Source organism: Leiobunum rupestre, chromosome 11 (assembly GCF_980474605.1).
Source record: "Leiobunum rupestre chromosome 11, qqLeiRupe1.1.hap1, whole genome shotgun sequence".
Lineage (NCBI taxonomy): Eukaryota > Metazoa > Arthropoda > Arachnida > Opiliones > Sclerosomatidae > Leiobunum > Leiobunum rupestre.
Genome location: NC_143394.1, coordinates 11,958,314 through 11,984,778, shown reverse-complemented (window position 1 = coordinate 11,984,778; position 26,465 = coordinate 11,958,314). Strand labels below are relative to the sequence as shown.

Sequence of the window (26,465 nt, the reverse complement as noted above, 5' to 3'; positions counted from 1 at the left end):
CCATCCACTCACCTTCTCTCTGAAGGCTCACAATTACTTTAGATTAATTAATTAATTAATTTAATCCGGGGATTGCGTAAAATAATTAACTGAGAGCCATCCACTCACCTTCTCTCTGAAGGCTCACAATTACTTTAGATTAATTAATTAATTAATTATTTTAATCCGGGGATTGCGTAAAATAATTAACTGAGAGCCATCCACTCACCTTCTCTCTGAAGGCTCACAATTACTTTAGATTAATTAATTAATTAATTTATTTAATCCGGGGATTGCGTAAAATAATTAACTGAGAGCCATCCACTCACCTTCTCTCTGAAGGCTCACAATTACTTTAGATTAATTAATTAATTAATTTAATCCGGGGATTGCGTAAAATAATTAACTGAGAGCCATCCACTCACCTTCTCTCTGAAGGCTCACAATTACTTTAGATTAATTAATTAATTAATTTAATCCGGGGATTGCGTAAAATAATTAACTGAGAGCCATCCACTCACCTTCTCTCTGAAGGCTCACAATTACTTTAGATTAATTAAGTAATTAATTAATTTAATCCGGGGATTGCGTAAAATAATTAACTGAGAGCCATCCACTCACCTTCTCTCTGAAGGCTCACAATTACTTTAGATTAATTAATTAATTAATTAATTTAATCCGGGGATTGCGTAAAATAATTAACTGAGAGCCATCCACTCACCTTCTCTCTGAAGGCTCACAATTACTTTAGATTAATTAATTAATTAATTTAATCCGGGGATTGCGTAAAATAATTAACTGAGAGCCATCCACTCACCTTCTCTCTGAAGGCTCACAATTACTTTAGATTAATTAAGTAATTAATTAATTTAATCCGGGGATTGCGTAAAATAATTAACTGAGAGCCATCCACTCACCTTCTCTCTGAAGGCTCACAATTACTTTAGATTAATTAATTAATTAATTTATTTAATCCGGGGATTGCGTAAAATAATTAACTGAGAGCCATCCACTCACCTTCTCTCTGAAGGCTCACAATTACTTTAGATTAATTAAGTAATTAATTAATTTAATCCGGGGATTGCGTAAAATAATTAACTGAGAGCCATCCACTCACCTTCTCTCTGAAGGCTCACAATTACTTTAGATTAATTAATTAATTAATTAATTTAATCCGGGGATTGCGTAAAATAATTAACTGAGAGCCATCCACTCACCTTCTCTCTGAAGGCTCACAATTACTTTAGATTAATTAAGTAATTAATTTATTTAATCCGGGGATTGCGTAAAATAATTAACTGAGAGCCATCCACTCACCTTCTCTCTGAAGGCTCACAATTACTTTAGATTAATTAATTAATTAATTTATTTAATCCGGGGATTGCGTAAAATAATTAACTGAGAGCCATCCACTCACCTTCTCTCTGAAGGCTCACAATTACTTTAGATTAATTAATTAATTAATTTAATCCGGGGATTGCGTAAAATAATTAACTGAGAGCCATCCACTCACCTTCTCTCTGAAGGCTCACAATTACTTTAGATTAATTAAGTAATTAATTAATTTAATCCGGGGATTGCGTAAAATAATTAACTGAGAGCCATCCACTCACCTTCTCTCTGAAGGCTCACAATTACTTTAGATTAATTAATTAATTAATTTAATCCGGGTATTGCGTAAAATAATTAACTGAGAGCCATCCACTCACCTTCTCTCTGAAGGCTCACAATTACTTTAGATTAATTAATTAATTAATTTAATCCGGGGATTGCGTAAAATAATTAACTGAGAGCCATCCACTCACCTTCTCTCTGAAGGCTCACAATTACTTTAGATTAATTAAGTAATTAATTAATTTAATCCGGGGATTGCGTAAAATAATTAACTGAGAGCCATCCACTCACCTTCTCTCTGAAGGCTCACAATTACTTTAGATTAATTAATTAATTAATTTAATCCGGGTATTGCGTAAAATAATTAACTGAGAGCCATCCACTCACCTTCTCTCTGAAGGCTCACAATTACTTTAGATTAATTAATTAATTAATTAATTTAATCCGGGGATTGCGTAAAATAATTAACTGAGAGCCATCCACTCACCTTCTCTCTGAAGGCTCACAATTACTTTAGATTAATTAAGTAATTAATTAATTTAATCCGGGGATTGCGTAAAATAATTAACTGAGAGCCATCCACTCACCTTCTCTCTGAAGGCTCACAATTACTTTAGATTAATTAAGTAATTAATTAATTTAATCCGGGGATTGCGTAAAATAATTAACTGAGAGCCATCCACTCACCTTCTCTCTGAAGGCTCACAATTACTTTAGATTAATTAATTAATTAATTTAATCCGGGTATTGCGTAAAATAATTAACTGAGAGCCATCCACTCACCTTCTCTCTGAAGGCTCACAATTACTTTAGATTAATTAATTAATTAATTTAATCCGGGGATTGCGTAAAATAATTAACTGAGAGCCATCCACTCACCTTCTCTCTGAAGGCTCACAATTACTTTAGATTAATTAAGTAATTAATTAATTTAATCCGGGGATTGCGTAAAATAATTAACTGAGAGCCATCCACTCACCTTCTCTCTGAAGGCTCACAATTACTTTAGATTAATTAAGTAATTAATTAATTTAATCCGGGGATTGCGTAAAATAATTAACTGAGAGCCATCCACTCACCTTCTCTCTGAAGGCTCACAATTACTTTAGATTAATTAATTAATTAATTTAATCCGGGTATTGCGTAAAATAATTAACTGAGAGCCATCCACTCACCTTCTCTCTGAAGGCTCACAATTACTTTAGATTAATTAATTAATTAATTTAATCCGGGGATTGCGTAAAATAATTAACTGAGAGCCATCCACTCACCTTCTCTCTGAAGGCTCACAATTACTTTAGATTAATTAAGTAATTAATTATTTTAATCCGGGGATTGCGTAAAATAATTAACTGAGAGCCATCCACTCACCTTCTCTCTGAAGGCTCACAATTACTTTAGATTAATTAATTAATTAATTTAATCCGGGGATTGCGTAAAATAATTAACTGAGAGCCATCCACTCACCTTCTCTCTGAAGGCTCACAATTACTTTAGATTAATTAATTAATTAATTTAATCCGGGGATTGCGTAAAATAATTAACTGAGAGCCATCCACTCACCTTCTCTCTGAAGGCTCACAATTACTTTAGATTAATTAAGTAATTAATTAATTTAATCCGGGGATTGCGTAAAATAATTAACTGAGAGCCATCCACTCACCTTCTCTCTGAAGGCTCACAATTACTTTAGATTAATTAAGTAATTAATTAATTTAATCCGGGGATTGCGTAAAATAATTAACTGAGAGCCATCCACTCACCTTCTCTCTGAAGGCTCACAATTACTTTAGATTAATTAAGTAATTAATTAATTTAATCCGGGGATTGCGTAAAATAATTAACTGAGAGCCATCCACTCACCTTCTCTCTGAAGGCTCACAATTACTTTAGATTAATTAATTAAGTAATTAATTTAATCCGGGTATTGCGTAAAATAATTAACTGAGAGCCATCCACTCACCTTCTCTCTGAAGGCTCACAATTACTTTAGATTAATTAAGTAATTAATTAATTTAATCCGGGGATTGCGTAAAATAATTAACTGAGAGCCATCCACTCACCTTCTCTCTGAAGGCTCACAATTACTTTAGATTAATTAAGTAATTAATTAATTTAATCCGGGGATTGCGTAAAATAATTAACTGAGAGCCATCCACTCACCTTCTCTCTGAAGGCTCACAATTACTTTAGATTAATTAAGTAATTAATTAATTTAATCCGGGGATTGCGTAAAATAATTAACTGAGAGCCATCCACTCACCTTCTCTCTGAAGGCTCACAATTACTTTAGATTAATTAATTAATTAATTTAATCCGGGTATTGCGTAAAATAATTAACTGAGAGCCATCCACTCACCTTCTCTCTGAAGGCTCACAATTACTTTAGATTAATTAATTAATTAATTTAATCCGGGGATTGCGTAAAATAATTAACTGAGAGCCATCCACTCACCTTCTCTCTGAAGGCTCACAATTACTTTAGATTAATTAAGTAATTAATTAATTTAATCCGGGGATTGCGTAAAATAATTAACTGAGAGCCATCCACTCACCTTCTCTCTGAAGGCTAACAATTACTTTAGATAAATTAATTAAGTAATTAATTTAATCCGGGGATTGCGTAAAATAATTAACTGAGAGCCATCCACTCACCTTCTCTCTGAAGGCTCACAATTACTTTAGATAAATTAATTAATTAATTTAATCCGGGTATTGCGTAAAATATTTAACTGAGAGCCATCCACTCACCTTCTCTCTGAAGGCTCACAATTACTTTAGATTAATTAATTAATTAATTATTTTAATCCGGGGATTGCGTAAAATAATTAACTGAGAGCCATCCACTCACCTTCTCTCTGAAGGCTCACAATTACTTTAGATTAATTAATTAATTAATTATTTTAATCCGGGGATTGCGTAAAATAATTAACTGAGAGCCATCCACTCACCTTCTCTCTGAAGGCTCACAATTACTTTAGATTAATTAATTAATTTAATCCGGGGATTGCGTAAAATAATTAACTGAGAGCCATCCACTCACCTTCTCTCTGAAGGCTCACAATTACTTTAGATTAATTAATTAATTTAATCCGGGGATTGCGTAAAATAATTAACTGAGAGCCATCCACTCACCTTCTCTCTGAAGGCTCACAATTACTTTAGATAAATTAATTAATTAATTTAATCCGGGGATTGCGTAAAATAATTAACTGAGAGCCATCCACTCACCTTCTCTCTGAAGGCTCACAATTACTTTAGATTAATTAATTAATTAATTAATTTAATCCGGGGATTGCGTAAAATAATTAACTGAGAGCCATCCACTCACCTTCTCTCTGAAGGCTAACAATTACTTTAGATTAATTAATTAATTAATTTGATCCGGGGATTGCGTAAAATAATTAACTGAGAGCCATCCACTCACCTTCTCTCTGAAGGCTCACAATTACTTTAGATTAATTAAGTAATTAATTAATTTAATCCGGGGATTGCGTAAAATAATTAACTGAGAGCCATCCACTCACCTTCTCTCTGAAGGCTAACAATTACTTTAGATAAATTAATTAAGTAATTAATTTAATCCGGGGATTGCGTAAAATAATTAACTGAGAGCCATCCACTCACCTTCTCTCTGAAGGCTCACAATTACTTTAGATTAATTAAGTAATTAATTAATTTAATCCGGGGATTGCGTAAAATAATTAACTGAGAGCCATCCACTCACCTTCTCTCTGAAGGCTAACAATTACTTTAGATAAATTAATTAATTAATTTAATCCGGGGATTGCGTAAAATAATTAACTGAGAGCCATCCACTCACCTTCTCTCTGAAGGCTAACAATTACTTTAGATAAATTAATTAAGTAATTAATTTAATCCGGGGATTGCGTAAAATAATTAACTGAGAGCCATCCACTCACCTTCTCTCTGAAGGCTCACAATTACTTTAGATTAATTAATTAATTAATTTAATCCGGGGATTGCGTAAAATAATTAACTGAGAGCCATCCACTCACCTTCTCTCTGAAGGCTCACAATTACTTTAGATAAATTAATTAAGTAATTAATTTAATCCGGGGATTGCGTAAAATAATTAACTGAGAGCCATCCACTCACCTTCTCTCTGAAGGCTCACAATTACTTTAGATTAATTAAGTAAGTAATTAATTTAATCCGGGGATTGCGTAAAATAATTAACTGAGAGCCATCCACTCACCTTCTCTCTGAAGGCTCACAATTACTTTAGATTAATTTATTAATTAATTTAATCCGGGGATTGCGTAAAATAATTAACTGAGAGCCATCCACTCACCTTCTCTCTGAAGGCTCACAATTACTTTAGATTAATTAAGTAAGTAATTAATTTAATCCGGGGATTGCGTAAAATAATTAACTGAGAGCCATCCACTCACCTTCTCTCTGAAGGCTCACAATTACTTTAGATTAATTAATTAATTAATTTAATCCGGGGATTGCGTAAAATAATTAACTGAGAGCCATCCACTCACCTTCTCTCTGAAGGCTCACAATTACTTTAGATTAATTAATTAATTAATTTAATCCGGGGATTGCGTAAAATAATTAACTGAGAGCCATCCACTCACCTTCTCTCTGAAGGCTCACAATTACTTTAGATTAATTAATTAATTAATTTAATCCGGGGATTGCGTAAAATAATTAACTGAGAGCCATCCACTCACCTTCTCTCTGAAGGCTCACAATTACTTTAGATTAATTAATTAATTAATTTAATCCGGGGATTGCGTAAAATAATTAACTGAGAGCCATCCACTCACCTTCTCTCTGAAGGCTCACAATTACTTTAGATTAATTAATTAATTAATTTAATCCGGGGATTGCGTAAAATAATTAACTGAGAGCCATCCACTCACCTTCTCTCTGAAGGCTCACAATTACTTTAGATTAATTAAGTAATTAATTTATTTAATCCGGGGATTGCGTAAAATAATTAACTGAGAGCCATCCACTCACCTTCTCTCTGAAGGCTCACAATTACTTTAGATAAATTAATTAAGTAATTAATTTAATCCGGGGATTGCGTAAAATAATTAACTGAGAGCCATCCACTCACCTTCTCTCTGAAGGCTCACAATTACTTTAGATTAATTAAGTAAGTAATTAATTTAATCCGGGGATTGCGTAAAATAATTATTTGAGAGCCATCCACTCACCTTCTCTCTGAAGGCTCACAATTACTTTAGATTAATTAATTAATTAATTTAATCCGGGGATTGCGTAAAATAATTAACTGAGAGCCATCCACTCACCTTCTCTCTGAAGGCTCACAATTACTTTAGATTAATTAAGTAATTAATTTATTTAATCCGGGGATTGCGTAAAATAATTAACTGAGAGCCATCCACTCACCTTCTCTCTGAAGGCTCACAATTACTTTAGATAAATTAATTAAGTAATTAATTTAATCCGGGGATTGCGTAAAATAATTAACTGAGAGCCATCCACTCACCTTCTCTCTGAAGGCTCACAATTACTTTAGATTAATTAAGTAAGTAATTAATTTAATCCGGGGATTGCGTAAAATAATTAACTGAGAGCCATCCACTCACCTTCTCTCTGAAGGCTCACAATTACTTTAGATTAATTAATTAATTAATTTAATCCGGGGATTGCGTAAAATAATTAACTGAGAGCCATCCACTCACCTTCTCTCTGAAGGCTCACAATTACTTTTGATTAATTAATTAATTAATTTAATCCGGGGATTGCGTAAAATAATTAACTGAGAGCCATCCACTCACCTTCTCTCTGAAGGCTCACAATTACTTTAGATTAATTAATTAATTAATTTAATCCGGGGATTGCGTAAAATAATTAACTGAGAGCCATCCACTCACCTTCTCTCTGAAGGCTCACAATTACTTTAGATAAATTAATTAAGTAATTAATTTAATCCGGGGATTGCGTAAAATAATTAACTGAGAGCCATCCACTCACCTTCTCTCTGAAGGCTCACAATTACTTTAGATTAATTAAGTAAGTAATTAATTTAATCCGGGGATTGCGTAAAATAATTAACTGAGAGCCATCCACTCACCTTCTCTCTGAAGGCTCACAATTACTTTAGATAAATTAATTAAGTAATTAATTTAATCCGGGGATTGCGTAAAATAATTAACTGAGAGCCATCCACTCACCTTCTCTCTGAAGGCTCACAATTACTTTAGATTAATTAATTAATTAATTTAATCCGGGGATTGCGTAAAATAATTAACTGAGAGCCATCCACTCACCTTCTCTCTGAAGGCTCACAATTACTTTAGATTAATTAATTAATTAATTTAATCCGGGGATTGCGTAAAATAATTAACTGAGAGCCATCCACTCACCTTCTCTCTGAAGGCTCACAATTACTTTAGATTAATTAATTAATTAATTTAATCCGGGGATTGCGTAAAATAATTAACTGAGAGCCATCCACTCACCTTCTCTCTGAAGGCTCACAATTACTTTAGATAAATTAATTAAGTAATTAATTTAATCCGGGGATTGCGTAAAATAATTAACTGAGAGCCATCCACTCACCTTCTCTCTGAAGGCTCACAATTACTTTAGATTAATTAAGTAAGTAATTAATTTAATCCGGGGATTGCGTAAAATAATTAACTGAGAGCCATCCACTCACCTTCTCTCTGAAGGCTCACAATTACTTTAGATAAATTAATTAAGTAATTAATTTAATCCGGGGATTGCGTAAAATAATTAACTGAGAGCCATCCACTCACCTTCTCTCTGAAGGCTCACAATTACTTTAGATTAATTAAGTAAGTAATTAATTTAATCCGGGGATTGCGTAAAATAATTAACTGAGAGCCATCCACTCACCTTCTCTCTGAAGGCTCACAATTACTTTAGATTAATTAATTAATTAATTTAATCCGGGGATTGCGTAAAATAATTAACTGAGAGCCATCCACTCACCTTCTCTCTGAAGGCTCACAATTACTTTAGATTAATTAATTAATTAATTTAATCCGGGGATTGCGTAAAATAATTAACTGAGAGCCATCCACTCACCTTCTCTCTGAAGGCTCACAATTACTTTAGATTAATTAATTAATTAATTTAATCCGGGGATTGCGTAAAATAATTAACTGAGAGCCATCCACTCACCTTCTCTCTGAAGGCTCACAATTACTTTAGATAAATTAATTAAGTAATTAATTTAATCCGGGGATTGCGTAAAATAATTAACTGAGAGCCATCCACTCACCTTCTCTCTGAAGGCTCACAATTACTTTAGATTAATTAAGTAAGTAATTAATTTAATCCGGGGATTGCGTAAAATAATTAACTGAGAGCCATCCACTCACCTTCTCTCTGAAGGCTCACAATTACTTTAGATAAATTAATTAAGTAATTAATTTAATCCGGGGATTGCGTAAAATAATTAACTGAGAGCCATCCACTCACCTTCTCTCTGAAGGCTCACAATTACTTTAGATTAATTAAGTAAGTAATTAATTTAATCCGGGGATTGCGTAAAATAATTAACTGAGAGCCATCCACTCACCTTCTCTCTGAAGGCTCACAATTACTTTAGATTAATTTCCGGCTTAAGCCATCCGCTTTTCATTTTGACCCATATCATCTGATCTGATAATAACGTAAATGCAGGTAACATGATATCTGATATATCCTAATAATTTGCTCGGATCAGATAACGTCGCAGTTATTTGAAAATAGACTGTAAGCACTAAACGGGTCGATAATTTGTTCCGGTTGTTAACTTGTTAGTCTTCAGTTGCAGATTTCCCACTGAATAGATTTGCCTTAAAACGTCCAGTAATTTAAGTAAAAATTTTGGCTAATCTTCGGAAAAGTTGCTACTTTGCTGAATTTGTGCTGGCACCTTCATTTAGTCGTAATATATAAAAGGTCAAAGGTCTCCATCAATTGGTTATGAGCACCTAGGAGCAACAAACGCAAGGAGAACGCAGCTAGCCTTTAAACACGCTAACGCAGTGTTGTGTACAAATTTCATTGCTCCAAGGTGAGCACAATGTTTTATGGCGGTAAGTAAGCGCACAAAAATGGGTTTTGGCGAATATCTCCGTTTGCATTGTATTTACAGCTATAAATACGAAAATTATGGCCGGGCTATTTTCTACAAAAACGGTTCTGTGTAATATTTATCCTCCGCAATCGCGATAATTTATGTCGCGTTTTTATCCATGTAGCTGCGTTTAAAATGATAAACTCGGCTAGCTATTGTTGTTTCTGTAATACAACGCTTGAAAATGAAGCAACTGTGACGGTTAAGCGTGGATTGAATACTCTGATAGAAGCTAGTATTGAGAGGAACGATGGGAACTTCGAATTAATGCGCAATGCAACTTCAATTAAAGTTCATAAAGCATGCCGTAAGGATTACACCCTGCAAGACCAGTATGAATTGCGGCGGCCGCGAACTTGGTGTAGGAAGGCACCAAGTTGTAAAACGCGTTTCGGGTACAACGTTCAAACTGCGATTGCGCAAAAACGATGGCTCGCACCGAAATATTTCATAGAACCGTTTTTGTAGAACATAACCAAGCCCTAATTTTCGTAATTGAGTTTATAGCGGTAAAAACAATAAACACGGAGATATTAGCTAAAGACCATTTGTGTGTGCCTATTTCCGGTGAGGGGCTGATCACTCCGCGTAATCGGTGTACAGAGCCGTACCTTTGACTGTACTAATGGGACTACGCGTAATCTTTGAAGTCCCTGCCTTTGGCAGTGCTAATCTAAGCGTAATCCGGTGTACAGACTTTCTAAGAGTGGTTAGCCCCTCGATTTCCGGCCATAAAAAATTGTGATCACAACCAAATGATGGGGATGTTTGAAATTTTATATATTACGACTAAATGGAGTTGCCTACAAAAATTCAGCCCAGTAGCAATTTTTCTGAAGTGAAACCCTAAAGTCACTAAGGTGAAACTTGTAGCTGAGAATAATCGTTATTAAAGGGGCACGGCCAAGCTTTTCCAAATATCGCCTTATTTGCGTATCAAAACATCAACAAGACGTTCAATATACTTACACGTACCTTATTTTGTCTTGATAAAATAGTATTGGGCCTAAAAAGTTGAAACGCTAAATAACGCCAAGTATTTGGGTTAGAATTTCTCAGCCATCTTAAGGTGTATCGCCAGCGCCAGCAGCACCTTAGTGAGCGATTTGCGAACTATCCTAATTTTTAAAATCGCGCAATTATAGGGTTAGGTTTCGATAACTGTAACGCTCCGCGCGTGCAAAACAAATCTTTCGCGTCTTCAGCAGTGCTGGCTTTTATGTAGTTTTTCTGTCTCACCGATTTCTCACCAGGTGTCGCGGCGGACGTGCGCTTTTCAATTTCCCGATATTTCTTTATTTTATTAAAAATTAACCACCCAATATTTTTTAACGCGGTTTTCGGCAAATATTTTAGTTTTTAGCGGGCTATAGGGCTATCTAACTGGTTAAAGCTTGACCGGTCCCCTTTAATTTATTACTAATTAATAACAATAATAATAATTGTTATTGCGTACAATCTACACTCATGCAAACACTTTTTGTAAGGTATCATTAACCTCTCTTTTTTGCAACGTTTCAAAAAATGTCAAAAGTTTTGGATAACTCTCTAAATTCCCCCCAGGTCATTATTGGATATGGAATCCACTTCTATTCTGACAAGGAAACGGTCTCGAAATAGCCCAATTTATTTTTTCGGTACACTGCTCAATGTTTCGTAAAATATTACTGAATAGAGTTAAAGGGAGTATAACCCATCTTGTTTGGTAAAATTGGTAGGGTGCACTTAGACTGTACCGAGTATCTTCAACAATCCTTCCTAGCGAGGGGCGGCAAGAAGTTAGTTTGGTCGGGGTTTACCCCCAAATTCCCAAAAAGTGTATACACCCTAACTAAACTAACTCCTTGCCATCCCTCGCTAGGAAGGCTTGTGGAAGATACTCGGTACAGTCTAAGCGCACCCTACCAAACAGGAGGGGTTATACTCCCTTTAAGGAATGTTTGGTGATTGGGGCTGAATATATCCTTTAAAAAACTGGTGACGTTTTGTCTTTCCCCGCGCGCGAGACGGGGGAAAGGCGTTCAACGTGCCCGGCGATTGTTGCAACATAATCATTCTTCCTAATAATAAATAAATACATTCTTGGTAATAATAAAAATATATAAATAATATACACGTATATAAAAACATTTTTTTCAATGTAATAGATTTAGAAATTCGCTAAGAATAGTTGCTTAAAGAGTGTATTTGTTAAGAATAATTTTAGCGTTGCTCCCACCCCACCTCACGCTCAATCAGTAAGCTCCTCCCTTGGAGAGTCAATCAAATCAGGCTAGCATCTCATTGGTTCCCTGCAAATGACGTAGTTCGTGATAAGGGAAACTTCGACCATGGTGCTCAACGTAGTTAAATAAATGCATTCTTAGTTACGTAAATGGTTTTGGGATACGTAAGTGTGCAGTTATCAAAAAGGTGTATTTTTCGTCTTATCAGGTGAAAAGGTTGAGCTCGCTTAAAACTTTATCCGATATTAATCGTGGATTGATAGAGCTTCAAAATCTGCTTCAAACCCCCGTTACAAATTGTCCTTTAAGACTTGAGCCCCGAAAGACTAGATTAGCCTTTAAACAAATCAGCCGGAATCGACAAAGCTATCGCCGGAGGGCGTCTTAAGCCTAGTCCGATTATCGGAAGTTCATCAGAGAAAACGGATTCCTAATGACAAGTTATCTACTTGTGAAAGTCTTAAAGACGCGAGCGTAATCTCCTTTTCGGGAGTTTGCTCCGACGCTAAGCCTTGTCTTTGCCTTAATCTATCGGTGTAAAATTAAGGACCCTGGGCTCGGGTTCCGTTGACAGTGACGTATTGATCAAGAATCCTTTAATCCCAGCTGCCCAGCCGCCCACCGTTTCTATATTTGAAAGTTTTTCGCGGTTAGATCTGTTTGGGTCGATTTTGTCCAAATAGCCGCTTTTGTTTGAAGACGACGCGTTCGAAATTGCGCCAGCGTTGCCAACCTGATCGAATAGAATTATCGTACCAACACCAGAAAATTATCGTATTTCAGTTATATTTATCGTACCGTTCGTACACTTCAAAAATATCTAGAGGTCTGACTAGCGAGTAGAAAAGGGGGGCGAAATTAAAAGGGGGAGCTGTTCGTCTCTCTCTTTAGAGCACTGATCATCTGATGGCGCGATATCCCATGACAAAGATAATCATCGTCAGCGTTGCCATACGTACTTTAATTATGGTACAAATAACATAATTTTGCATAATATTATAAATGGTACTATTTTTTTTGAGAGCGTACTATAGTTTAATTGTAAACATATTTCTAAGAATAAACTTCGATACCAAACCTAAGCGTCAAAACGGGTATTTTTCAACAACGTAAATTACAAAACCTCATTCTTACTGAATTATCGTACAATTTTCAATATAGTACATTGTAATATCGTACATCCTACTGAATTATCGTAAAATTGCCGATATCGTACGTTGTCATATCGTACATCGTACGGAAGGTTAAATTATCGTACAAAACGATAATTATCGTACAGGTTGGCAACGCGGAATTGCGCCCACTTTTGGCGGTTTTATTCTGTTTCTAGTGGAAAGGATATCGCGATAGGTGTCGCCGTCATACGTTTTTATTCGGCCTTGAACTTTGTGTATATTTTTGTTTCCGAGAACAGCCCAGAAGTTTATTTTGTTATTTAGAAATACGGCCAGATTGGTTGGATGCGGAGGGATTTAACGTTGTTTCGGTGAGGCGTTTTCTCTGGAGTAGCTGAATTCTGACGGATTACCTTAACGCATATTTCTGTCGTGGTACTTCAGGTATAATCTCAAATAAAGTTCGCTTTTCCACGAAACGTTGTTGGTCTTTGTTACTTTATCGCTTATTTTAAAGGGAGTACAAATAAGGACTTGGTTCAAAAATGTACTGGTTTTGAAACGTCCAGATGGCGTGTTGAGCTGATTCTGAAACGTAGAAAGCCTAATCGCTACCTAAGAGCAAAAGCTAAGCAAGTTTTATATCTATAATAATTGTAAAAATAACCTAATAATTAAAATATACTAAAAATAAGGTTAAAGCAACATTCAAAATTAAGTAATGAGTAGGTTTAATGTGAAAACATTTGACCCTTTTAATTTTGAATTTATTTCAAAAGTAACGTATCTCGACTTGATTGGCATTTTCACCCAGGTTTTCAAGGTTCTTAGAGACGCAAATACGTTCTTGGTAATAGAATTGAAAATAACTAGGATTAATATAATTTTGGATTAGTAGCGAGAATGTCTAAGTAAACCACATTATTTTTGTTTAACAAACACCTCACAATTTCAATACTTAGCGTTCCAGCTCACGATAACAAATACAAGATTACCCGTCTAAATCCTTCAAACTAATAGAACGACTTTGAATTGTACGGAAAACTCTTGGTTTTTCTACGGAACTTCATACGTGTGTTTCCCCAAATTCCCCTCGCGGGCTTGAGTGAACGGTCCGTAAATTGCGAGAGACTAACGAAGACGTTTTCCAAAATTAAGTTGCTTATATTTAGGAACACAACAGTTAGTTTTAGAATTTCGAGACTCCTTGGATACTTTCACGTATGACATCAATGAGTATCGCCCTCTATCCTAGCCTCAACATAAAATATTTCAATTTTATCACCCGACCGGAAAATCCGGAAATTTCTCAGTTTAACCGGCGAAGAAAATGAATAATAATAATAATCAGCTAGGCTAATACCCAAGGCACCAATTTAGGCCTAAGTCATCAAGCGACTTTTGAAGCCATTAATTCAGGTGGCCGGGTTACAATGCGTAGGAGGGTGGTGGCAAGCCCTGCATGCATACCACGAGATCGAGCCAACAGCTCCCTACACTAACTATTACCGTTAACCTCGACTCGTAACTCTTTCAAAAAATACTTAATCTACTACAATCTCGGTTGAGAAACCCAATTTAGATGTGTACTTTGTCATACTTCAACTTATTTTTCGTTCGATCGAAAAGATGTTTATTAAAATATAAGATTAAAATTTGACTCGGTCATCAGACGGTGAACTTGTTAAATTCGAGAGGCTAAGACTAGAAATAATAATATACTGCAATTAATTAGTCCCCACCGTTCGTAAGCTTTGAAAATCTCAACCAATCGGACCTAATGAGCTAGGTTGGAGGAATACAGTAAAACCACCATTCGCTTTAATAAAAGTAATTTAATTCGCCTAATATAACTGACGGAAAGTCAATTGTTTCCGAAATTCACATTTGAGTGAAACACGGTTTCGTTTATGTCTAATTCTTATCATTAGGGCTACTTGAATATTTTAAATTATCAAATTATCTGGAAAGTTTTCGATGGAGACTAGAGCGGTGGCCACTTAGACAACGTTGCAAATTCGGCAGCATAATTAATGAGATAGGCCGTCTTAGTTTGGCCTCATCTAAATACCCCGTAGTCCTCGATGAACAGCGAACGCTGATGTCTCGATTTAGCATAAATTCTGCCTCGCCGTGAGATGATTTATTATCATAACAGGGGTTAAGAACCCAAAGAGTACCCTGATTGTAGCGCACGTTTTACGCCTAACATATCTTTAGGCAAGTATAACACGCGGGTAACAAAGTAAACTGCTATTTGACTATAGCGGAAGTTTATGAAATATGACTCTTAAATTACTTTGGCAATTTTGTTTACAGTTTATTTTTATTTGCTTCCGTGAAGATTATATATATTTTTAACTGGTATGTAGGGAATAGAGCGCTTGACTAAAATAGCATTTGTTAAAATAGCGTTTTCAAAAGCGCGTTTTTCAAAACAGCATTTTGTTGCAACGGCGCTTTGTTAAAACAGCGGTTGTTGAAATAGCGTTTCTCAATACCGCGGTTTGTCGAAAGAGCGTTTTGTTTAGTCAGCGTTTTTTGGTTAAAGGGAATATAACCTGCAAAGCAATCTTTACGGAAGACCCCTTCAATTTTTCAAATTACCCTGTACGGTGGCGCCAAAATTTTCTAAAGCCAAAGGCAAGAGCGTCCAGAGCTGCAAACGTTGGTGTTCCACACCAAATACCTGAGGTTATATTCCCTTTAAGCGTTTCTCAGTAGAGCGGTTTGTCAAAACAGCTTTTTCCATAAACAGCGTTTCTGAATATAGCGTTTCTCAAATTAGCGATTTTGAAACAGCGGTTTTGGTCAAGACAGCGGTTTCTTAAAATTTATATGAATTGACGATGGAAAATGTATAACATGCATATGAACTTCAGGGGTTAGGTTAGGTTAGGTTAGGTTAGGTTAGGTAAGTTTGCAATACTAACTATCGGCAGAAACCATTAGGTAATGAAATTTGCCGAAATTCCAGAAAAATATGTATTACAATAGGCCTATATTCTTAGTGCTATAGAAAGCAGCGCCGTTTTGGGAAACGCTGTTTCGACAAATTACGGTTTTGAGAACCGCCGCTATGACAAAGCGCCGTTTGAACAATTTGTTGTTTTGGGAAACGCTGTATAAAGAAACGCTGTTGTGACAAAGCGCTATTTTGACAAAACGCTGATTTGAAAAACGCTGTTTTGGAAAATGCTGATTAAACAAATGCTGTTTAGGAAAGCGCTGTAGTCCCTACAAATCGTTCAACTAATTGAATATGGTGCGTTGAACAACAGCGGAAAAGATCAATCGCTTACAATGAGACTAAACAAGGTGGTTATCACCGATTTTGTTGAAACTCGGGGGTTATCTAGACCTTATGATAGTATGAAAATGGCCAAAGGGAAAAGTTGCAATGGGCTATAGTTTTCTCATGGCAACCGAAAATGTTTTTGACCTCTCCATTTAAAAAAGCATGGGATTTTCTCTGTTACCCAAATTTTGTTAAAATTTTACCAAAATTGATCAATTTTACCCAAAGTAGGTCAAATTCCTCTTTTTTTGGGTAAATTTTGAAATATTAATTTTTTTAAATTTCTTAAGTAACTAAACCGAGAAAATCCCATGCTTTTTTAAATGGAGATTTTTTGGGTTTTGAGAGATCAAAAACATTTTCGGTTGCCATGGGAAAACTAAAGCCCATTGCAACTTTTCCCTTTGGCCATTTTCATACTACCATAAGGTATACCTCCTTGTTAGTTGATATAATGAATCAGATGCAATTTAAGATCAGATTGTTGGCTGGTGGGGAACGTAATATATCAACCCGATCTAGTTTGGATATCTGAAAAGTACGATCTGTTAAGCTGTTCAGTTCAGCTACGCTAATACCCAAGGCACTGAATATGTACTAATTAATAAATAATAGTCCCTCCGTAATAGTTTTAGAATCTCGTAGTGTTGTTAATTTTCCGCAAATCGGAAAAATAAAAAATTGAAACATAAATTACTTTTTAAGGGTTTTTAATGTTTTTAACTTTTTATCGATATAAAATGTCTAATATCAGAAAACATACTACAAAACATTAATAGTGTTACATTGTTAATCAGTTTAAACTAGTCTAGAGGTTTAGTTTTACTTTTAGATTCGAAAAAATGAGGCGAAAATTCCGCTTTATTTAAATTTGCCAACAATATATTAGACTAATCGTGGAATGAAAACTTTTTTTATCTGTTGCGGAAAAAAGGTCTCGGTCATTTTCCGACTTAGCGTTGTTCCCAATCTCTCTTAAAGCTAGGAGCAACAAACACATGGAGAACGCAGCTAGCCTTTAAACACGCTAACGAAGGGTTGTGTACGAATTTCATTGGACGAGCGTCACGAGCCTTTACGATGAACGTTTTACGGGCGGGGGGAAGACAATTTCCAAATTTTCCCCATCCGACGGCAGCGGGCGCTAAAGCGTCTAGCCAATGAAAAATGTACACAAGAGAATGCACGACTTTTGACGGGTTGCGTTCTCCTTGTGTGGGGTGTTGTGTTTGTTGCTCCTAGCTTAAAGGGACTTTCAAGAAAGGTCGATTCAAAAAACGTCACTGAAACGTCATCAGACATCAGAGTGTAGCTTTGTAAATGCGACGAACGTATTTCAAATGGACGGGCCCACCACTCTCCCTTGAAAGTCCCTTTAAGCTATCCGTACATTCTTGGGGCAGCTAATACGTTCCAATTCGTATCTGCAGCGCGCTCTTTATAATTTAGTTGACGCGACGCGTTGAAAAGTGTATTGTCTCCGAGGATAACGGAAACTTGGAGACGTGACTTGGCGTAAATTTTCTCCGCTGAGTTATGTTTACCCTGATAGTTTCGCGTCTACTTGGCAGATGCCTTTGAAGGGACATTTACGTTCGTCATTCCAACTGTACCGGCTGTTCGTTTTACGTTTTGATAATCATAGATGGCGCGACTAAATTCCTAATCCCGCGTTAACTCTCGTTCTGTTAGAAAAAAGGATAATTTAATTACATTACCGCTAGGAGCGCTCTTGACGTTAAGGATGAAAAGTCTGTAAGAGGCTCTATTCATAGATTATAAAAACGAAGGATGTTCAGCAGAGCTAGAAACATTAAAAATACCTGTCCCAAACGCTCTCTCGCGGGCGAAATCGTCAAAACGGATGCAATATTATTTTTGCGGAGGAGCAGACGAATGTTGATCAACGGTTATCACGTAGATGATTAAAATTGATGATGTTTTCGAATTATAATTATGAAACATTATATTTGTCTTCATCAAACGATGGCAAAGAAATTTCCTATTTAGATTTATCATCGGGTAAGCCTTTCAATTACGAAATTGGCATTTAATTTAGAAATTACATTAAGCCTGGGCTGGGTTGGCTCGTCTGTAGTTATAAAATTAAAACCGTTATATTTCAAACACGCTACGAGAGCACGACTGCGTTAATTTGGTGCCGTGAATAAACGAAAGGTGGCGCCGTATTTAGAATTATTTTTCCGTTTGCCGCAGTAAAAGGGGGAGGGGTAGGAAGGGGATGAGTAATACAAGTTCGGGACACCTAGCTACACTTCTTTTAGTTGAGATATCTAGCTCTGCTCTATTCCTACCGTCTTCTACAAAACTCGGACTTTGGCGTACACGGGGGGATGACGCGCTAATAATTTACAGATGGCGCTGGCGGGCCAATCCTGTAAATGAACTTCTCCCTGAACACCGATGTATCGCGTGCGGAACACTTCTACAGGCGTAACTGTAGGTCAGGTTTTTCGGAGTTCATATAATATGATATAAGTAACATAAATGTAATAAAAAATGGTATAAGTAAAATAAATGTTATCATATAAAATGGTATAAGTATAATAAATCTTATCATATAAAATGATATTAGTAAAAAAATTATTATCATATGAAATCATATAAGTAAGAAAATTGTTCTCATATAAAATCATATAAGTAAGAAAATTGTTATCATATAAAATCATATAAGTAAGAAAATTTTTATCATATAAAATGATATTAGAAACATTGCTATCAAATAAAGTGATATAAGTAACAAAATTGTTTTAATATATAATGATATAAGTAATATAATTGTTATCATATAAAGTGATATAAATAATATAATAGTTATCATATAAAATGATATAAGTAATATAATTGTTATCATATAAAGTTATATAAATAATGTAATTGTTATCATATAAAATGATATAAATAACATAATTGTTATCATATAAAATGATATAAGTAACATAATTGTTATCATATAAAATGATATAAGTAACATAATTGTTATCATATAAAATGATATAAGTAACATAATTGTTATCATATAAAATGATATAAGTAACATAATTGTTATCATATAAAATGATATAAGTAACATAATTGTTATCATATAAAGTTATATAGGCCTAAGTACTATAATTGTTATCATACAAAGTGATATAAGTAACATAATTGTTATCATACAAAGTGATATAAGTAACATAATTGTTATCATACAAAGTGATATAAGTAACATAATTGTTAACATATAAAATAATATAAGTAAGAAAATCGCCAAAAATGCGAAAAGAGAGTTGAGCCCGGACGCCATAAAGTCTCAAAATTACGTTTTACATAATAAGTGTGTAAGTTGTCTTAGTTGTGTTCATTTTTTAATTAGAGTCCTTTCTAGAAGAACCATACATTCATGGTGACAAAGATATTTTAAATTAAAGGTATTAGGCATTATACGCGTTCTTTATCAATAATTGTTTCGACAAACTGGCACACTCATGGAACGCAATAATAGGCTTATGCTAACGCTAAGTGCTAATACGCTGATTTAAATTAAATTTTGTTCTGATTAATAGATAAAATTAAAACAACACAGTATTAAACTTTATGTTTGTGAAGTAAAACCTGTTCAAAGAGAGTAATTAACACCAGCGATGACCAAGTTTTATTGTAAGAGCTTGGAAGGACTTGTAAAAAAATTAGTATTTTCGTAAAAATATTTTCTCACTTAAAAATTTAATTTAATGTAAAGTACTTCAACCACCGCCATTAGTAATAACATCCGCTTCTACACTAAAAAGATCATGGAAACTCTGTTTTAAAAGATTTTACAATTAAGGGCAGAAAACGCCTAATTTTTCTACATAAATTAACATGATGATTTTTCCGCGTGAAAAAAACGGAAGAGCATGAAGGACATCTATTGATCAGACAATGAAGTGACTTCGTTATTTTTTTATGTTAAATACCGACCACTTTAGTTGTCTCAGGTAACATTGATTTCAAGGATAGACACCCCTGATTTACACCATAAATCTATAATTTTGTGTGTCAATTACTCTAAACAATTACTGATAGCTATGCCTGGAGTGACATCATTACGCATTGTAACCTGGCCACCTGAATTAATGGCTTTAAAAGTCGCTTGATGGCTTAGGCCGAAGGTGGTGCCTTGGGTATTAGCCTAGCTGATTATTATTATCCAGAACGACTAAAATAAGCAACATAAAAACCAATTATCACGTATTAGAAAAAATAACTATGTTGAGACAATATGTGAGCAAAATTATCTAGTTTTACACATTCAAGAGGGACGTAAAATAAATAAATACAGTCTTGTTATAGCTTTGTCCCAAGTCCACCAAAAATGGTTCATCGTGTAATAATATTTAACCCGCGTTTAGTTAGACCCGCCACCGTCACAAACATATACAGTTATTTTCCATTTTATAGTCATTTAGTTTAATGAAATCTACACTTATATATCGTTAATCGCGAGGTCTAATTTACCGCAAAAGTATTTATTTTCAAATAATGCGCTAGTCTTTAAAATTGCTCGTTTTCTTCAGATTCGGAAGATACTTAAAGAAATTTGGACATTGTCACGCGGGGTAATACGGTGTATTCTTCCGCCGTTTCACGGTCGTGTTTGCGACTAGCTTACGCCATAAGTCTATAATTATGTTCCGGAAGTGTGTCAGTTAGTTGAAGTAATTACCGATAGCTTAGTTTGTAGTGGCGTAGAATTGAGGTCATATCCCAAACAATAAGCGAGAAAAATACGCCACTTGGGTGATCATTCTAGAAATGGTCCTCAGTAACATTTAAACACGCCGAAAATGGTTGATAAGTAAACCATGTAAACCCTAGATTAGTGTTGTTAATTTTCCCGAAAAATAAAATGCGGGAAATTTTCCGCAAATCAGAAAGATAAAAAATTTAAACATAAATTACCTTTTAAAGGTTTTTAATTAATGTTTTTAACTTTTTATCGATATAAAATGTCTAATATCAGAAAAAATACTACAAAACATTAATAATGTTACATTGTTAATCATTTTAAACTAGTCTAGTGGTTTAGTTTTACTTTTAGATTCGAAAAAATGAGGCGAAAATGCCGCTTTATTTAAATTTGCAAACAATATTAGACTAATCATGGGATGAAAACTTTCTTATTTTTTCGGAATAATACGAAAGATTTTCCGAAAAAAAGTCCTCGGTCATTTTCCAACTTACAAAACTATTTTGTGGGTTACATCTGAATTCGTTTTGGGGAGACAAAACAGAAAATTAATTGGTATTTATCATTTAGGAGTTCTTGTCAGATACTCGTTTCATAAGCATATTTATTACACTTCTCTCGTAAGAGATATGATACGTACTTCCGGTATTATTGCGGAAAGCAAATACATTAAACAAATACCGAGTGATTTACTTGACTTACGGCCGTATGAAAAGGTACTTACTGGTACGACATCGTCGGAGCTGGTCCAACCTGACCTGGGAAAGGCGATATTGGCCCAGTTGGACACGGGTTCGTCTTGGTTGGCGACCACCAAAGCGCCCCTGGCCACCAACAGGACAGTCGCTGCCGTGAAGCTAACTAACTTAATGACCGTAAACATGCTTCTGATACTTTTGAAAAAGAAATCTAAGAAAACTTTGGTAATCGAGAACTATACTTTAACTAGTAAAAACTAGACTAACTCGATCGCGGAGTGAGAGTTTCGAGACGTTGCGAACCTCAGAACGGCTTTTAGACAGAGAGCAAAGAGAACCGAAGGTTTTATCTGCCGGGAGAATCTGCGGACATCCCGCGCCTGCGCCAATAGAGACGGTGTTCCCGAACCTCTCTTCCAAGAACAGTGCAGCCGAGACAACCATCCACGACGTCACTACCAAAGCTACGTTTTTCACCTTGAAACAGCGAGATAAATTTTGAATATTCTGCACGTTCAAGCTTCAACAGTGGAACCAGAATCACGTTGTCATAACAAAAATTGGGGCTCCGAAATTTAGTATAATATCAAAAGTATATTAATATGGTTAAACTAACCCTATGCATTCAAATATAGAGTGTTGTCGTCTGATACGATTTTGAAAACTTGTAACGTCACAGCTGTAGTGTTAATAGTGGCCGCCATGACAGTTACCGTTTTTTATCAATAGGCAAATTACAATGGTGACGTCGCAATGTTTCAGACGACAACACTTTATAGAAAAATTAAAGAAAACGACCACTATTGCATAGTGAGATTTAAAAATATTTTATTAAAAATAATTAGACACGACTAGTTTCTGATAATATGAAAATAATATTATATATTTCTTACGGCCAACTAAACAGGTTAATCAGTTCGTAATTTTAAGATATCTTAAGATAATCAGATCTAGTTGATCTGTTACGTTCCCCTCACCCAATAACCTGATATCCAATTGTATCAGATCCATTACCTCAACTTAGGTATCTGATCTGAACTGCTAAACTTATTTTTTAAATTTTAATAATAAGCTAAGCTAATACCGAAGGCCAAATCAATTAAACGCTTTTAATGCAGTTAAAACTGTGTGTGGGGGTGGAAAGTTTATCGTGCCACATGAGCCAAAGCTCACTACACTCACTATTACCTCAACAAATTTTTATGGAAAGGGGAAACCGAAGAACTTGGGGAAAACACCTTTTACCAGTGGGGATAACTTGTTAACTCGACGCGGGATCGAACCCGGCACCTCTCGCTGCGAGTCGAAAGTGCTAACCACTCCCTTCGTTCATCCTAGGAGCAACAAACACAAGGAGAACGCAACTAGTCTTTAAACACGTAACGCGGTGTTGGGTACAGTCTACTGTTGGAATCTCTGGCCGAAATTTTGACTTTTGACTTCAATTCTATTTCGATCAAACCGAAATAAAGTTGATTTTCATGTATTGTAATTGGATAAAATATGAAATTTTAAATCCAATGTGATTTGCCCAAATTTATCGTATGAAATTTTTTCTAATCGGATTAAAGAAAAATTGATCCAATCGAATAAAAAACAGTTCATCCAATCCTTTTCGATTCTAAACTTCCAAGATCGTTGGTCACATGATTTTTTTACTTCCGGTCGTATGGTTAAAGTATTAGCGCGCGCTTCTTTTTTAATTTTCAACGCGCGTGCAAAATCGCGCGAGCCACAATCTATTAATATATAAAATGCACGCGCCCAAAAAATTTACTCTTTTCTTAATGTATTTGTCGATATGATATTTAAGAATCACTTATGGAAAAAACACAATTTGATACAAGTCAATTTGTTGCCAAATTTGTTAAAAATGATTTGATCATTTGATTTAAGCCGGGTCAGAAACAAACAAGTTGGCAAGCCAAAATATACCTATCCTCGGAAGAATTGTCCCTAGTGGTATTAATTTATCGAGATAACCCTTAAAGATATATCTCCGCAATTTAGAGTTATTTGTTAAAAATATTAACCCATTTCTATCCCGCCCGGTATAAAATTTTAATTATAATTAAAATAATTGAGACGAAACGACCAATTTTAATTTATTCAGAATATCATAAGTTAAGTAGTTACAACAGTAAGTTAGACGTACTATAACAATGCACAATTGAATTAAACCCTTTTACAGAACAAGTTTATCAGTTAAATATAATACGAAGCAAATTTTAATGAAAGAAATATCTACAGAGGCTTTTAGGAATTACTCTCTTACGAAATACTTGCCGCATCTTTAACGCTCATTTTATTTCAACACTCGCCCTTGATGAAGATACCGTAGATATCTGGTAGTGGACGACTCGTTCACTTCCTGTTGACGTTGTGACGCATACCACATGAAAAAGACCAATGCCGTCCAATTTCCAATATCATATAATGACTCGCACACCCAAGAAATCATTGACTGCGTTAGAAATCGTAGATATCCAAATATCCACACCAAATGTATTTACAAGAAGCAAAAACCTTACCATCAACAAAGCACAGAGAGCCACTTGACGAACCGCCAGCTCTTAAAGCAATTAACGTTAAATTATCTCCTTTGAATTAACAGAACTATATATAGGTCGTTAAAAAAGTGGACCACCCACAGGGTCTACCCTTTAACCCTCTAATCTCGGCTGACTGCGCTAAAACAAGATTTAACCTTTAAAAAATACCAGATTAGACCTTCATAAATTCATTAATAAAAAAGACTTTATTACCTATTATGCTTACGATGCCTGTCTTAATTTCAGTGAATCTAAGGAGCTATCGGTGGTTCTGTGGTAGAGCGCTCGACTGCCAAGCCGAATGGTCTGGGTTCGAAACCTGGGTGGCGCATTTATTTTTAATCAATAGAGAAACGCTAAAGTAGAATTTCTTCGATGCAATAATTTCAATTTCAATTAAACCAAAATTTCGTACTCTATTAAATACGCTTCCGATAAAGCTGAAGGTCTAATTTTCAATAAGGCGTAACAAGTGTCGGTGGTTCTGTGGTAGAACGTCCGCCTGTCAATCAGGAGGTCTCGGGTTCAAATCCCGCCCGATGCGATCGCAAATTGATACTAAGACGAATACCGTGTACAACTGGTGGAAACCCTGCCATTGGACGTTGAGAGGTAGCATTACACTCAGCACTCGGTCCGTCCCAAAGTCATTAAGAAGAAGTTGGAGAGAAAACGCCCATATAAACACAACAGACTCAACATGCACATCCATCAGAACACAAACACAACAAATTCAACACTCACAACCTACGCATAAACATTACAAAAACGTAATACACCAAACCGTCACGACGGTGAGCGAAAAAACACCATCCAAACCAAACCGCAAATGCATCCGTTAACGCTCACCGTCACACGGTGGTTTTGCCAACCCTTTGAGAAACTGCGTACGCAGTGATTACACTTTGCACCGAAAATGCGAACGCGTTCGCAGTCCTGACAGACAGACACACCCACAGACCCACCCACAGACCCACCCACAGACCCACCCACAGACAGACACGGTCGTTGTATAACCCCTCCTAGGGGACTTTGTCCCCTCGGAGAGGTAAAAACTTCGATTTCAAGGTTTTAAAAAAGGAATTGGCGAAATGTGTATTGATATAAGTAACATTAAAACGATAAGTATGCGACTTCCTTTTGTTTTATTGCTAATTTTCTGACCGAATCTTTTTCGTCACTGACATTCCGACAGGAACTTGTACCCGAACTCAGTAGTATATTATCGTCCTTGCGAATATTTAGACACTAGGGGGCTCTGTGCTGTAAACTAAACCATGACTGCGCAATAAATCTGAAAATCAGTTCGGTGATAATTTTTGCAAATTGACTTATTATGGTATTAGCTAATAAAAACATAAAAAGGTTTTAGTGTTCCAAAATATATTAGAAAATATTTGAAATATTTCGCTAACTTATGATTTTAATAATAATCAGCTAGGCTAATACCCTTGGCACCACCTTAGACCTAAGTCACCAAGCGACTTTTAAAGCAATTAATTCAGGTGGCTGTGTTTCTTAATTTGTTTTATAAAGCCCCCTAGTGTTGTAACGTGCCATTTTCCGTCTGGTCGGAGTAGAAATTATCCTCATTATCGCTATTTCAAAGTATTTGTATCACGTTTCCAATCTGCTCGGAAAATCCTGCTACGAGCGTTTATTTCGCCACGATATTTCTCAACACTGCTCGCGGCGGAATGGGAAATTGAAGTTTCCTTATCTCGGATTTTATAGAATGGTCTATTTTGGATATAATACTTTTTTATTAAATTTTGGTCTGACATTTTCGTAAGAGTGGATACTTCTTCGTTAGACATATATATATTTCTGGCCATAGTGCACTTTGTTCCTGTAGAACATCATAGGAATGAACAGCATGTAATATCATAAGTGTATTGTTAATAGAAAAAATAGATTGAGTTTTTTCACTTAATCATAGACAATGAGTTACCTCTATAAAAAAGTATTCCCGCGATAACGATTGTGTATATATTGAAACATTTTATTGTACAACACGCTGTATGAGTTCCATGATCACTTAATAAACTTAGTTATGATTTTAACGAGTGTTTTCCATCAACCAACTAATAAGTAGTTAGAGTAGGGTTCGGATACGAGATAAGCCTATCATAAGGTACCCATAAGTTAAGGTCA

General features: G+C 35.3%; 1 protein-coding gene across 3 annotated transcripts in view; it reads right to left on the bottom strand.

The window, feature by feature from the left end:
* spab (space blanket) overlaps window positions 1-22,074 on the bottom strand; it is an 80,968-nt gene extending 58,894 nt beyond the window's left edge. For all 3 annotated transcript variants that reach the window (XM_090163303.1, XM_090163304.1, XM_090163305.1), the window contains exon 1: window positions 21,786-22,074. In XM_090163303.1, coding sequence (XP_090019429.1) covers window positions 21,786-21,944 — 159 coding nt within the window. In that variant the 5' untranslated portion in view covers window positions 21,945-22,074. The remainder of the gene's footprint in view (window positions 1-21,785) is intronic.
* Between the last annotated feature and the right edge of the window lie 4,391 nt (window positions 22,075-26,465).